We start from the raw sequence: 16,506 nt of genomic DNA on the forward strand, positions 1-16,506 counted from the left end.
AATTTCCAGACTTCATGCTGACACTCACGTCTTTCCTTTTTCTTTCTGCGGACGTTTCTTCTCTCTCCTTTTCTCCCGATACCTCTCCTTCATCTGGCGCGTTGCTACTGATTACAGGGTTGGTCTATATGCCGCATTCTTGGCTTCAGTAGCATCTCGACATTCTTGGTCGTATCATGGGTTTCTTGGAGGAGGCTTCCAGTACCCAAGTACGGATTTCGTGTCATTTTCCATAGAGTGGGCAATAGTTTGCCACTGCGCCATTATATCATCGGAACAAGGAGTGTTTTCATTAAGCAGTTGGGTCAGTCGAGTGGAGTATGCCGCTGCCATTTGTTGTGTTTGCAACTTTTCAATGTCCAGCTTCCGTGCAGTGTCAGATCGTACTTTTCTCGCCATGTTCAAACGAGTGCGAACCTTTGCTGCAATAAGGTAATGATCCACTGATCGATCATACATCTAACACGCTGGATGAATGCCTTCCATCTATCACAACGTGATCAATTTGGTTTCTCGTGTTTTGATCGGGTGACAGCCATGTGGCTTTGTGAATATTTTTATGTTGAAATCTGGTGCTACTAACTACCATGTTTATTGCCTCGGCGAAATCTATCAGTCTCAATCCATTACTGGACGTTATCTCGTGGAGGCTAAACTTTACGACTGTTGGACCAAAAATGTCTTCCTTCCTCATCTTCGCATTTAAATCTCCCAGTACGATTTTAATATAATGGGCGGGGCAGCGATCATATTCTCTCTCTTTGTCTTCCGACGGGGCATGGGCACAAATAAGACTAATGTTGAAAAATTTGGCTTTTATGCGGATTGTGGCTAGCCTCTCATCCACCGGAGTAAAGCTGGAGACAAGGTGTTTCAGTCTCCGACTAACCACAAATCCACAACCAAATTCATGCCTCGTGTTATGGCAGCTATAGTACAGTTCATCACCGTTTGGTGTTATAGTGATGGCATTCCCAGTCCATCGTACTTCGTGTAAGGCGGTAATATCAGCCATGTACTTCTGTAATACATCCGCCAGCGCGTATACTGCACCTTCTCTATAAAGAGTGCGGACATTCCAGGTACAGATCCGCAAATCATGGTCCTTTTTTCGTTTGCGTGGGTCATCAACCTTGAGGGGTCCAATTTTATACCCTCCACCACAGGATGGGGGTATACTAATTTCCTCATTCTGTTAGTTACTACTCGAAATATTCATCTGAGACCCCATAAAGTATATATATTCTTGATCGTCGCGACATTTTATGTTGATCTAGCCATGTCCGTCCGTCTGTGTGTCGAAAGCACGCTAACTTCCGAAGGAGTAAAGCTAGCCGCTTGAAATTTTGCACAAATTCGTTTTATTAGTGTAGGTCGGTTGGTATTGTAAATGGGACATATCGGTCCATGTTTTGATATAGCTGCCATATAAACCGATCTTGGGTCTTGACTTCTTGAGCCTCTAGAGTGCGCAATTCTTATCCGATTGGAATGAAATTTTGCACGACGTGTTTTGTTATAATATCCAACAACTGTGCCAAGTATTGGTCAAATCGGTCTATAACCTGATATAGCTGCCATATAAACCGATATTGGGTCTTGACTTCTTGAGCCTCTAGAGTGCGCAATTCTTATCCGATTGGAATGCGTTTTTGCACGAAGTGTTTTGTTATGATATCCAACAACTATGCCAAGTGTGGTTCAAATCGGTTCATAACCTGATATTGCTGTCATATAAACAGATCTGTGGACTTGACTTCTTGAGCTTCTAGAGGGCGCAATTCCTATCCGATTTGGTTGAAAATTTTCATGAAGTATTTTATTCTTACTTTCAACTACTGTGTCAAATAAGGTTCAAATCGGTTCATAGCCTAGCTGCCATATAAACCGATCTGGATTCTTGACTTCTTGAGCCTCCATAGGCCGCTATTATTATCCGATTTGCCTGAAATTTTGTACTATGGATTCTCTCATGACCATCAACATACTTGTTTATTATGATCTGAGTCGGTCTATAGCCCGATACAGCTCCCATATAAATCGATCTCTCTATTTTACTTCTTGAGCCCCCAAAGGACGCAATTCTTATTCGAATTGGCTGACATTTTACACAGGTCTCCAACATGTAATTTAATTGTGGTCCAAACCGGACCCTTTCTTGATATCGCTCTAATAGCAGAGCAAATCTTTTCTTATATCCTTTTTTGCCTAAGAAGAGATGGCGGGAGAAGAACTCGACAAATGCGATCTATGGTGGAGGGTATGTAAGATTCGACCCGGCCGAACTTAGCACGCTTTTACTTGTTACTATTCCTTTGTTTCTCATAGTAGTTCTCAGTTTTCCGGGGCGAGTTACTGGCCCAGCGCCCCAACGGCATGGGTGTTGTGGGATTGCACACGTATCCCTCCTTGTGGCGAGCCGCTTGCTCCAAGATCCAACGCTCGCCGCCATCCGCCCCTTGGTTATTTGAAGGCGCCAATAACTCGTCTTGTCATCTCGAGTATCATTGGCACTCAGTATTAAATTAAGAGCCAGTGCCACCTGACTCCTCACTGAGACTCTCCTCTCCTACAGCTACTCCGCTTAAAAACGGAGCTTTCCACCATCCGCAACCTGTGGACGCACCCGATAGCTTTCAGCTAAGCTTCCTGTGATAACGATGGACACCACACAAGTCGGAGCTCAAAGTTCCAGCTTGTGTGCTCATAGTTATCCCGTATCGGCCGGGATACAAATAAATCTCCTATGTTATAACCATAGACCTAAGAGTTCAATGATGAAGTTTTAGGCCCATAGTGAATTCTTAGAACTCCCATTGCTCGGGACTTTTTGGAACCAATTACGACGTAAATAAGGAACAGCGGGATAGTTTTCTCATGTCAATGAGGGCTGTCTGATTCAGGTATTAGCTCAATGGAAAAATTCATAACACTTTGCACACTAAAATGTTTTTAATAAAAAGTTTTACTTAAAACTAAGTTCCTTAATTATTATAGCAAATATTTTTAAAGAGTATTAATTACTGCAAGATGCTGCTGTCTCCTCGCCTCCCATGGTTGATATTTCTGGACATGCAGTGTTTTCCGAACACTCACTGTTAAAAAATAGTTAAAAATATTAAGAAAAAAATTTAAGAAATCTTTAATCCTAATCACACTTACTTTGTCTCCATGAAACCACGACTAGACAACCAGGGCAGCAATTCATTGATATGTTGAATGTAACGTGGATTCGAGAACATGGCATTTTTGAGATCATTACTTCCTTGTTGTTCACCAATGAATGTATCAAATGTTGCATTAGGAGTGGGATCTAGCAGAACAACTCCCATTGCCATGGCAGCAGTTGTGGTTGCCCAGAATCCATTCTCAATAAGCTGTTGGTGTAATTCCCGTAGACTTGGTATTTGCTCCAAAGGATATTTCAGCAGCTTCAAATGCTCCTCCAAATGTTGGTGATAATAATGGATGAGATGCTCAAATTGGGATACTTTGATATTGCATTGTGTTGATGAGATGATGAAAACATAGAGATCTTGAGCAGGGGAGCCATAGTTAGTGTTTTGAAAGTCCACGAAAAGCACATCATCCACTTCACCATCGTCAGTGTGTTTAAAAAGAATGTTATTGGACCAACAGTCACCATGGTTAAGTACATTGAAATGCTCGGGATTTGACTTGCGGCCATTGACAACCTTTTCCACAGCATGATCAAAGAATGCATTCTGAAAGAAAAAACAAATATTTGAAATTGACAAACACACATGTGTAAGAACATTCATTGTGAATTATTGTAATATAGAGATACGAAAAACTATCTAGTTCAATATAATGTAGCAAAACAATGGTCAACTACAACTCAAAAACTTAAAATTTTACAGTGAAAGTAGTTAACTTGTTGTTTTACTATCGCCATAGAATCCAATACGTGGTTATTCGACCTGCCCCAACTATGGATACCCATTTTTAAAGATATAATCAGGCCTCGATTATCCTGGAATCGATTTTTTGCAAATCTTTATTATCCAGGATAGAAAAAATATTATTGTCCTTTATCGATCAACTCAATTATCCGTGATAACGAGTTTGAACGGCATGAGGAAGTGAGACACCTCTTTGGACAGAAGCTTTCACATGGACGCTATCTCTCAAATGTCGCAAATACTAGGAGGGGATATATTACCCTCCACCATAGGGAGTATACTTATTTCGTCATTCTGTTTGTAAATGCAAATTTGCCCATGAACATTCCATTAAGAAACTGGGGCAAACTTCTCACAAATCAATTAGTGCTGTCCGATTCAATTTTAAGCGACCTCTTTTTTATAGCCGAGTCTGAATGACGTGCCGCAGAGTGACATTTCTTTGGGGAGAAGACTTTACACGGCAAAGTACCTCACAAATGTCGCCATCATTAGAAGGGGATAACCATCCCTGAACTATTTTCTGATGTACCTGCCAAGATTCGAACCCAGGCTTTCAGCGTCATAGACGGACATGCTAACCTCTGCGCTACGGTGGCATTCTGTTTGTAACTCCTCGAAATGTTCGTCTAAGACCCCATAAAGTATATATATTCTTGATCGTCATGACATTGTAAGTCGATCTAGCCATGTCCGTCCGTCTGTCTATCGAAAGCACGTTATTTTTCGAAGGAGTAAAGCTAGTCGCTTGAAATTTTGCACAAGTACTTTTTATTAGTGAAGGTCACTTGGTATAATAAACGAACTATATCGGTTCATGTTTTGATATAGCTGCCATATAAACAGATCTTACATCTTCACTTCTTGAGCCGCTGGAGAGCACAATTCTTATCCGTTTTGGCTGAATTTTGCATGAGGTGTTTTATTATGACTTCCAACAAATGTGCAAAATATGGTTTAAATCGGTTCATAACCTGACAAAGCTGTCACATAAACCGATCTGGAGTCTTGCCTTCTTGAACGTCTAGAAGGCGCAATTCCTATCCGATTTGGCTGAAATTTCGCATGACGCGTTTTGTAATGACTTCTAACAACTGTGCCAAAAATCGGTTCAAATCGATCCATAACCTGAGATAGCTGCCATTTAAACCGATCTGGGATTTTGACTTCTTGAGCCTCCAGAGGGCGTAATTATTATCCGATTTGGCTGACAACGACTTCACTCATGACCTTCAACATACCTAATGAACGATTTTAATGCTGAGGAAAATAAAAGATGGTTCAGGTGTGATAATAATGCATCTGAATTCGCTGTTTTGTCGCATGATGGAATTATAGATATAACAAATGCCACAGTTGAGATTCAGGAGAAAAATAATTCAGATGAATCGGTTGAAGATATAATTCGCCCAAAAATTTCTTTAAAGGAGGTTAGCTATACATGCTTTTTTATACCCTGCACCACCACTGTGTTACAGGGTATTATAAGTTTGTGCATTTGTTTGCAACGTTATAAATGAGAAAAGCTAGTCCCATTGATTAGTGTACCGATCGACTCAGAATCACTTTATGATTCGATTTAGCCATGTCCGTCTGTCCATGTATTTTTGTAATCAAGGTACAGGTCGCATTTGTTGTCCGATTGTCACATAATCTTGCACAAGTCATTTTTTTAGTCCAAAGACGAACGCTATTGAATCGGTCCTGATTTAGAAATAGCTCCCATATATAACTTTCAACCGATCTGGCCTATTAAGGCTGTGGAAGCCACAATTTTGGTCCGATCATTACAAAATTTTCCCTGATATGTTATCTTTGACGTCAGATTTAGATATACCACCCACATATATCTTCCATCCGATATGGCTTTTTAAGGCTGTAGAAGCAACAATTTTGACCCGATCAGTACAAAATTTCGTATGATATGTTTTATTTGACGTTCCAATATGAGAGCAAAATTTCATATAAATCGGTTTAGATTTAGATATAGCTCCCATATATATATCTTCCATCCGATATGACCTTTGAAGTCTATAGAAGTCACAATTTTCGTCCGATCTTTACAAAACTTTGTATGAGATGTTTTACATGACTTTCCAATATGTGTGCAAAATTTCATAAAAATCGGTTCAGATTTAGATATGGCGATTCTGAGTCGATCGGTATACTTATCAATGGGTCTATCTCTCTTCCTTTTGGGCGTTACAAACAGATTCACTAAGTTATAATACCCTGTACCACAGTAGTAGTGTAGGGTATACAAAATATATGTCAAAGTTTTAGCTGACTATCTTCCTTTTTTTAAAGAATGACGGACTAACTAAAATTTATGATGGTATAGGTTGTACACCACCTAGTCGAAATGAAGTCCACCTAGCAGTAACCCTGTTGAAAAACATTAAGGCAGCAGGAACCGATGGGTTGCCGGCTGAACAATTTAAGACTAGAGGCGACATGCTGATAAGGTGTATGCATCAGCTTGTCTGCTCAATTTGGCTAGAAGAACGCATACCCGATGATTGGAACCTCAGCATACTATGTCCCGTACACTAAAAAGAGGACAAGACGGTATGTGCCAACTACAGAGGAATAAGTCTACTCCCCATCGCATACAATATACTATCGAGCGCACTGTGTGAAAGGTTAAAGGCTACAGTCAACGACATAATTTATAACCTGGTATAATTTAGACCTGATAAATCCACCATAAACCAGAAATTCACAATGCATAAAATCCTGAAAAACACCAGAGAAGGACAGGTCAACTCTTTCCATTTCTTCGTTGACTACAAAGCCGCTTTCGATTGCCCTATACGTTTAAAGGTATTTCAAACCATGTCTGAGTTTGGTATCCCTGCAAAACTGATACGACTTTGCGGGATGATGCTTGCCCATGCAAGCTTCTCAGTTATAATAGGAAAGAACCTCTCCGAACAGTTCAATACCAAACGAGGTTTCAGACAGGGAGACATCCTATAGTGTAATCTCTTTAATATCCTGCTAGAGAAGATTATACAAGATGCAGGTGTGAATAGGCATGGTACACTACTCACAAGAGAACATATGCTACTCGATGATGCTGACGACATAGATATTATTGGTTGGTCAGGGGAAGAAGCAATTGCTGCCTTTGAAGGTATCGAAAGAGAATCAACGAAAGTGGGTTTGGCAGTAAATGGAGATAAGACAAAGTGGATGATATCAACTCCCACAAAGCCCGACCAGATAAAGAAAATGGAGAAAGTTAGGAACTACAACTTTGATGTACTCTGCACTTTAGCTACCTCGGCACTGCCATAACCGAAACAAATGATAACACTTTTGAAATAAATGAAAGGATAATATTGGCTAACAGATATTTTGAATTGATGATGCGATGAGAAGAAAAGCCACCTCTCGACAGACGAATATTACTCTATACAAGACACTGATACTACCCCTTCTGTTGTATGGGTACTTGCGAAAGCAGTTGAAACAGTACTTGTAGTGTTTGGGAGTTAGCAAAATGGCTCAACATACAACGGTTGCGTTGACTAGATCATGTTGTCAGAATGGATGAAGAAGCCCCAGCAAAGAAGTCTTTTGAATGCGATCACTGTGATAAAAGCAAGCCAGGATGGCCAAGAGCCCCATGGAAAGATCAAGCGGTGAAAGACACTTCGAAACATGGTGTCAGAGATTTTAGAAGGAGTGCAGAAGGTAGAGGCTCTATTCTACGATCGTCTAATGGGACAAAGTTCTGTCATAGCCAATTTAAGTAAGTAAGGTTAATCTGCAGGTAGCGTTTGATGATTGCAAATGCCTGTGTCAAAGTCACTAACGGTACACTTTTTGATAATTTCATATGTCATAGCCATCTTTATGGGTCAAATTGCCACTTGATACACGCACTTGTGAACTTCTTGGAGATATTTGTAAGATATATCAGACTTAACTTAAACGGAGATTTGACGAATGATACATAAAGTGAAAAACTCTAAAAATATTGAATCAATGCTAATTTGCTCATGAACATGAAATTAAAGAACAAGGTTCGAACCATGGTATTCAGGCTAACCTCTGCGCTGCGGTGGCCTCCATTGGAGTTTACTGATACCAGTACACGTCGCGGATCGAGATAGCTGTGAGCACAACACAGACTGAAACATTGAGGTGCGATCTGTGTGTGGTGTTCATTGCTGTCATGAGAAGTTAAGCTGCGAGCTAGCGGTTGCGTCCACAGATTGCGGATACTGTAATGTTCCATACGGAGTAGCTGGAACTTCAGTAGCGGACAATCAGAGGTATCGAGCGGAGAGTCTCATTGAGAGGGCGGGCGGCACCGGCTCTTGCATAAGTACTGAGTGCCTATGATGCTCAATATGACAAGGCGAGTTAATGGCGCCTTTAAATATCATGTTCCCGCGGCGATCTGTTCTCTGGACTCGAACGAACTTGCTTACCTACAAGTGCTAGACGGAGATCACCACATCTATTTATAGACATGTAGCTACAACAACAACCAATGCATATCAGGAAACTTATTTCTCTAGTAACATTTCTTGTTATTTAACCTTATTTATATAAAGTGTACTCACCATAGAACACTTGTATGCTCCACCATTCTCGTATAAGTTCAGATTGCTCAAAAAGGGGTGTTTAAAAGCTTTAACCATTTGGCACAATCCGCTTATAAATGGACTATCCATATTACCCGTTAATGTATCGCTATAAGCCCCTTTGGTTACGAATCTACAAGCAGATGCCGCATGAAATTGTGCCAATTTGCGTAGTACAGCTTTTGTGTGCTCCATATCCAAGCCATCTAAACGGCAGGCGTTTTTGTAATTTCGTTCATTTAAATCTTCCAATAATATGTGGTGAAACGAAGTAGCTCGGGGTCCAAGTTTATATACTTTTGGAGCAAAATGTATATTCAAACCAGCTTGGGAATACATTTCTTCCATTTCCGGTATCACTTGATCATAGACAGTATTCTCAACCTTAAAGAAGTTCTTGTGCATTTCAACATGTGCCTCATTGTCTGGGGCCACTTTTAAGATGTAGCAAAGTTCAACAATATTGGAATCCTGAAGCTGTATAGCGATTTTGATCCTTAAAGTTGTAGTTGCATAATTTTCTCCAGCTGCCAAAGCAGGTTTTGCACTAAAGGAAATGATTTTCTCCAAATTGGGATACAAGCTTAAGAGTAACGGTTTGAAATTATCTTCATTTACCCATTCGGGGATTTGATCGTGGGAAGCTAATTCGTTTGAAGCTTCAATGTTTTCTGATATAGTTGGTGGGGTGATGACTGAGGTTTTTGTTTCGGTAATGAGATCAAATTTTTCTTCCTCATCCTCAGGTTCAGGTTCCTTTTCCTCAGAAGAAGCATTTTCAACTGAATCAAATTGTAACTTCATAGCCATAGGTTCCACAATTTGCTCAGTAGTAGCGGCATTGGTATTTTCGATAAGTTCTGAAGATGAAGCAATAACATCTGACTTCATAGATTTAGTATCCACGATTGACTCAGCAGTAGCTACTTTGGTAACATCAATTTGTTCTGAAGCAATAACAACTGATTGAATAGCGGTTGATTCAGCAACCGATTCTGCGGTGTTAGCATTTACTTCGGTAATTGGCTCTACAATGGAAGCATTAACTTCTGTAACTATTTCAGTTACAGTATTTTTAGTTGAGTCTAAGTTATTGGCGTCTATAATAGGATCTTCATTTATTTCGATAGTTTTCTCCAAGGATACAGTTGCAACTTCATTAATTGGCTCTGCTGTAAGAGCATTACCCTTTTCCATAGGCTCTTCAGTCGGAGCACTAAGCGCTGCAATAGGCTCTGCACTGACAGCATTCACCTCCGTTGTAAGCTCTGTTTTAACTTCGGCAAGGTGTCCTTCCACAATTTGATTTGATTTTGAAGTCTCAGCTTCTGTAATTGGTTCATTGGTAGCTACTGTTATTTGTTCATTGTTAACTTCCGTGATTTGTTCTTTACAAACTTCTTCAGTTGGTTTATCAGTTGAAGTAGAAGGGCTGGACTCCGTTATTTGTTCTTTGTGAACTTTTGCAGTTGGTTCATCAGTTAAAGTGGAAGGGCTGGACTCCGTAGTTTGTTCTTTATTAACTTCTGCAGTTGCCTCATCAGTTGAAGTTGAAGAAGAAGGGCTGGACTCCACTTTCTCATTCACTGTTGCTTCCGCTGGTGGCAAAGTCACTACAGGTGCATTTTTTGATGATTTTTTTGATTCTTTTTTAGTGGCTATGGGAGCTATGTCATAGCTTTTGGGGCTATTTTTGGAATTACGTAAACCCATCTCTATAGGTCAAATTGCTTTTGGATGCACGCACTTTTGGAAATATTCTGGAAATATTCGTAAGAAGTATCAACCTTCACTCAACACGGAGATTTGACGAATGGTACAAAAGTTGAAAACTCTAAAAATATTGACTCAATGCACTTTCCTCAAGTGCATGAATAATGGAATTTTCTTGATAAGAATACAAGAAACTCATAACATTTTCATTGCTCATAATTTATTTTTCACTTTCGACAAAAAAAGAGTCTACGAGTATTATGATAACGATGGTGCATGTTGAAGTTGAATGTCATTTTCTTATCAAGTTGACAGTTTAAGCAGCCAAACAAATTAATTTTTTTTTTTCTCATCAAATATTACCAAAATATGAGTCAAATACCTGGGATTAAGTATGATATAATAAGCATAAAAAACTATATTAAATGAGCATGGCCGAATTTCATATACCTCTCACAAAAATTGGCATTGAATATATGTTCAACACTGGACATTGTGATAATTAAAATTCATATGCATACAAATGTTCGAAATGGGTCATTCTTGTTGAAAATGCATGCATGCATTCACAAGATGACTTCCTGCCTTATCAAAAGAGGATTGGCCGTCTTGGGCCTCTAAAAGTCTTATCAAAATATAGCACAATGGCATACAATTTAATCAAAAATTCATTGTAACACATTGACTAAAGATGAAAATAACAAAAAGTTTGACTGACACGAACTGGGAGACCACCATCATAAAATCTCTTAATATTTCTTGGAACCTAGCTCATGTTATAGTGCTTTAAAAATTTGGAATCATTATTATTTAAAAAATTAATAAGCGAATAAATAAATAGGAAGCGGAATATAATGATTCCCCTTTATTAAAATGTCTCAATCAAAACAAGACTTCAAAGAAAAGCAAGGAGATTTAAATAGGAATATACTTAAATTGACTATGACAGAACATTTGTAGAATAGCGTTCCAAGCGCCTCGATCTTCTGCGCCAAATTTCGAGGTGCCTTCCACCACTTGATCTTTCCATCGGACTTTTGGTCGTCTGTCTTCGCGTGTACCACCGTGTTTACCTTCAAAAGACTTCCTTGCTAGAGTTTCTTCATCCATTCTGACAACATGACCTAACCAAGGCAGCCGTAGTATTTTGATACGTGTAACAATGCCATCGTCGTCATACAGCTCTTACAGCTCGTGGTTCATACGACCCCTATATCCTGCATTAACGCAAACTGATCCATATATTTTAGGAATAATCTTTCTCTCAAACACTTCAAGCACTTCCTTCTCTACTTTCACAAGTACCCATTCCTCAGAATCATATAACAACACGGGTAGCATCAGTGTTTTGTATGGTGTAACCTTCGTCTGTCGAGAGGTGGCCTTGTTTCTAAACTGCTTACTTAGTCCAAAGTAGCATCTGTTTGCCAGTATTATTATTCGCTTTATGTCAAAACTGGTGTCATTCGTTTCGTTTACAACGGTGCCGACGTAGATAAAGTTACTGACTATCTTAAAGTTGTGGTTCCCAACTTTCTCCATTTTCTTTATCTGCTCGGTTGTACAAGGCGTTTTGGGATTTGAAACCATCTATTTCGTCTTATCTCCATTTACTACCAGACACATTTTCACTGACTCTCTTTCGATTCTTTTATTGGCTGCAGTTACTCCTTCCGGTGGCCGACCAATGATATGAATGTCGTCGGCATAGGCGAGTAGCATGTGCTCTCTTGTGATTAGTGTGCCATATCTATTCACATCTGCATCTCGTATTATCTTCTCCAGCAGGATATTAAACAGATCACACGATAGCCTGTCTCCTTGTCTGAAACCTCATTTGGTATTAAATGGTTCGGAGAGATTCTTTCCTATTCTTATTGAGGAACGCGTATCAGCAAGTGTCATCCTGCAGAGTCTTATTATTTTCGCTAAGATGCCAAACACAGACATGGCTTGAAATACCTTTGAACGTAAAGTAGTATCGAAGGCGGCTTTGTAGTCAACAAAGACATGGCAGGTGTTGATTTGTCCTTCTCGGGCCTTTTCCAGGATTTGGCGCAGTGTGAATATTTTATCTATGGTGAATTTACCAGGTCTAAAACAGCATTGATAGGGCCCTATTATCTCATTGACTTAAGGTTTTAATTTTCACATAGTACGCTCGAGGGTATCTTGTATGCGATGGGGAGGAGACTTATTCCTATGTAGTTGGCATATTCCGTCTTTCCTCCTTTCTTGTGTACGGGACATAGTATGCTTAGGTTCCAATCATCGGGTACGCGTTCTTCTAGCTAGATTAAGCAGATAAGCTGATGCATACGCCTTATCAGCGTGTCGCCTCCGGTCTTAAATAGTTAAGCGGGCAACCCATCGGCTCCTGCTGCCTTGTTGTTCATTAGTCGGGTTACTGCTACTTGGACCTCATTCTGACTAGTAGGTAAACATTCTATACCATCATCAGGGATTGGTTCTGCGGTATCCTCTTCGCCGCCAACGTCAGACACTAGCAGTTGGGTAAAATGTTATTTCCATATCCTCAGCAAGCTATCTGTGTCAGTTACCAGATTTCTTTCTTTGTCCCTGTAGGAGGAAGTGCCTGCACCAAAGCCATTGGTTTTATGTTTAATTCTTTGGTAGAATTTCCGGACTTCATTCTGATGCCTGTACATCTCAATTCGCTCAAACTCAAGTCTTTCCATTTCCTTTTTCTTTCTGCGGAATAGACGTTTTTCCTCTCCCCTTTTCTCCCGATACCACTCTATGATATGACACTTTGCTACTGCTTGCAGGGTTGCTCTATATGCCGCATTCTTGGCTTCAGTACCATAAAATGTCATGACGATCATGAATATATATACATTATGGGGTGTGAGACGAATATTTCGAGGAGTCACAAACCGAATGACGAAATAAGCATACCCCCATCCTAGGTGGAGGGTATAAAAAGTATATTACCAACACAAAATTTGTGCAAGATATAAAAATAAACAAAGAAGAAAACGTTTTATTTTAAGAAAAAAATATTACTCAAGCAAAACTCAATCCTTATCTATAGTAGCGCAAAAATTAAGATATATTTAACATTGACTACACTCCCAAATACAGCCACTTCAACATATGGAAGTTAAAATGATAAATCCTGTTGTGCTGCGAAATGTTATATAATACGGAAGCAATATTAAAAGGAAGGAAGGTATGATGTTGATGAAAAAAATCAACAAAAAACGTTTTTAGCTCCGCTGGACCGAATATACCCTAAACCATGTATCACATTTGTCGAGTTCTTTCCACGGTTTCTCTATATAAGCAGAAACTACATAAAATTGTGGAAGGTAATACTTGGAATATACAATATGTTGAATGCTACACCAGATAACATCGTGACAAAATTGAGCCAAATCGGATAAGAATTGTACCCTCTAAAGGATCAAACAATAAAATCGGAAGATAGCTTAAATTGGATTATTATCAGATTATAAACAGATTCTGCCTATATTTACGACCGTTAGGTTGGTGGTCATAGCAAAAATAATTGTGCAATATTTCAACCTAATCAGATAGGTCAGGCTAGGTTGAAAAGTGGGTGTGGCTATTAATCTTAATTAATCCCCATGCCACTATGGACATATACCAAAGTCAATATTCGGCTTGTTGTGATATCTTGATATTAAACAAGTAAAAGCGTGCTAAGTTCGGCCGAGCCGAATCTTATATACCCTCCACCATGGATCGCATTCGTCGAGTTCTTTTCCCGGTGTCTCTTTTTAGGCAAACAAAGGATAAAAGAAAAGAATTGCTATGATATTGAAGCTATAATATCAAGCTATCGTCCGATTCGGACCATAATTGAACTGAATGTTGGAGATAGTAGTAGATGTCGTTGTGTAAAATTTGAATATAAATTGCGCCCATTAGGGGCTCAAGAAGTCAAATAGGGAGATCGGTTTATATGGGAGCTATATCTGGCTATAGACGGATTCAGACCATAATTGACACGTATATTTAAGGTCATAAGAGAAGTCCTTGTACAAAATTTCAACCAAATCGGATAATAATTGCGACCTCTAGAGGCTCAAGAAGTCAAGATCCCAAATCGGTTTATATGGCAACTATATCAGGTTATGGACCAACTAATACCATATTTGACACAGTCGTTGGAAGTCATAACAAATCACTTCTTGCAAAATTTCACAGCCCTTCATGACTTTGACGGCTGTAAAGAAGGCTGTCTAAGAGTGCAGTGCAATTCACTCTCTAAGAGAGCAGTTTCACTAAATATCTTCTCAGACTGCCAGCCAGTCATTAAATCTCTGGGGAACATATTACTGAATTCAAAACCGCCCTCGACTAACGCAAATCTCTCAACGAGATGACTGAACAGTTAAAAATTCACCTGTTCTGGGTGCCGGGCCACAGAGATATTCCAGGTAATTGTAGAGCAAACGAGCTTGCGAGACTTGGAACCGCCTTATCTAACACATTCCAGGGGATGTGAAATCTGGCATGCCTCTAGCGACATGCAAGCTAAGTTTTAAGAAACAAAACAGGAAGCGTGCGTGAGCTGTTAAAACCAGTGATGCCAAAAAGATAATAGCAAAACAAGCAAAAAGGCGTTAAGTTCGGCCGGGCTGAACTTTGGATACCCACCACTCCGGGTATATATGTAAACCACCTTTCATACCATACCATATGTCCCATATCAGTTTCATCAAAATATGTTCCGATTTGGACCAAATACTAATAAGTACACTAGCTATATCTAAAAATAAACCGATCTGAACTTTATACGACACGGATGCCGAAAAGCCTAACATAAGTCACTGTGTCAAATTTCAGTGAAATCGGATTATAAATGCGCCTTTTATGGGGCAAAGACTTTAAATCGAGAGATCGGTCCATATGGCAGCTATATCCAAATCTGGACCGATGTGGACCAAGTTGCAGAAATATGTGCAGGGGTTTAACTTAACTCTCTGTCCGAAATTTCGGCAATATCGTACCATAAATGCGCTTTTTATGGGCCCAAAACAATAAATAGAGACATCGGTCTATATATATAGGTTGTCGAAGCGCTTAACACAACTCACTGTCCCAAATTTCAGCAAAATCGGATATTAAATGTGGCTTTTATGGGCCTAAGACCCTAAATCGGAGGATCGGTATATATGGCAGCTATGTCCAAATCTGGACCGATCTGAGCAAAAATGACGTAGGGTTATCTAAGGGCCTAGCACAACTCACTGTCCCAAATTTCAGCAAAATCGGATAATAAATGTGGCTTTTATGGGCCTAAGACTCTAATTCGGAGGATCGGTCTATATGGCAGCTATATCCAAATATGAACCGATCTGGGCCGAATTGAAGAAGGATTTTGAAGGGCCTAAGACAACTCATTGTCTCAAATTTCAGCAAAATCGGATAATAAATGTGTCTTTTATTGACCTAAGACGCTAAATTGGCGGATCGGTCTATAAGGGGGCTACATCAATATATAGTCCGATATAGCCCATCTTCGAACTTAACCTGCTTATGGACAAAAAAAGGACCTGTGCAAAGTTTCAACTCAGTATTTCTATTTTTGATGACTGTAGCGTGATTACAACAGACAGACGGACGGACATGTCTAGATCGTCTTAGATTTTTACGCTGATCAAGAATATATATACTTTATAGGGTCGGAAATGGATATTTCGATGTGTTGCAAACGGAATGACAAATGAATATAACCCCATCCTTCGGTGGTGGGTATAAAAATCACCCTTTAAAACCAATCGCGTAAAGTTAACTCAGGCGATTTATAAACAGCATTGTTCAATGCATTGTTCGGTCGAGACGAATCTTAGAAACCCACCACCACTGATTCTGCTAAAAATGTATACAAAATCAATTTAGTTGAAGGGCATTTTATTCTACATACCAATCTTCTGTCAAATCAGGAAAAACAAGTAAAAGCGCGCTAAGTTCGGCCGGGCCGAATCTTATATACCCTCCACCATGGAGCGCATTTGTCAGTTCTTTTCCCGGCATCTCTTCTTAGGCAAAAAATGATATAAGAAAAGATTTGCTCTACTATTAGAGCGATATCAAGATATGATCCGGTTTAGACCACAATTAAATTATATGTTGGAGACCTGTGTAAAATGTCAGTCAATTCGAATAAGAATTCCGCCCTTTGGGTGCTCAAAAAGTAAAATAGAAAGATCGATTTATATGGGAGCTGTATCGGGCTATAGACCGATTCAGACCATAATAAACACGTATGTTGATGGGAG

At 39.5% G+C, this 16,506-nt stretch overlaps 1 protein-coding gene across 1 annotated transcript; it reads right to left on the bottom strand.

Moving 5' to 3' along the window:
• Positions 1–2,933: 2,933 nt before the first annotated feature.
• LOC106087291 (uncharacterized) lies at positions 2,934–10,353 on the bottom strand. Its single transcript, XM_013252282.2, has 3 exons — positions 8,501–10,353; positions 3,163–3,725; positions 2,934–3,095 (listed from the first exon to the last, which is right to left on the bottom strand). The coding sequence occupies exons 1-3, from the start codon at positions 10,232–10,234 to the stop codon at positions 3,017–3,019; spliced, it is 2,376 nt and encodes a 791-aa protein (XP_013107736.2). The 5' UTR covers positions 10,235–10,353; the 3' UTR covers positions 2,934–3,016.
• Between the last annotated feature and the right edge of the window lie 6,153 nt (positions 10,354–16,506).

Source organism: Stomoxys calcitrans, chromosome 2, assembly GCF_963082655.1.
Source record: "Stomoxys calcitrans chromosome 2, idStoCalc2.1, whole genome shotgun sequence".
NCBI classification, from domain to species: domain Eukaryota; kingdom Metazoa; phylum Arthropoda; class Insecta; order Diptera; family Muscidae; genus Stomoxys; species Stomoxys calcitrans.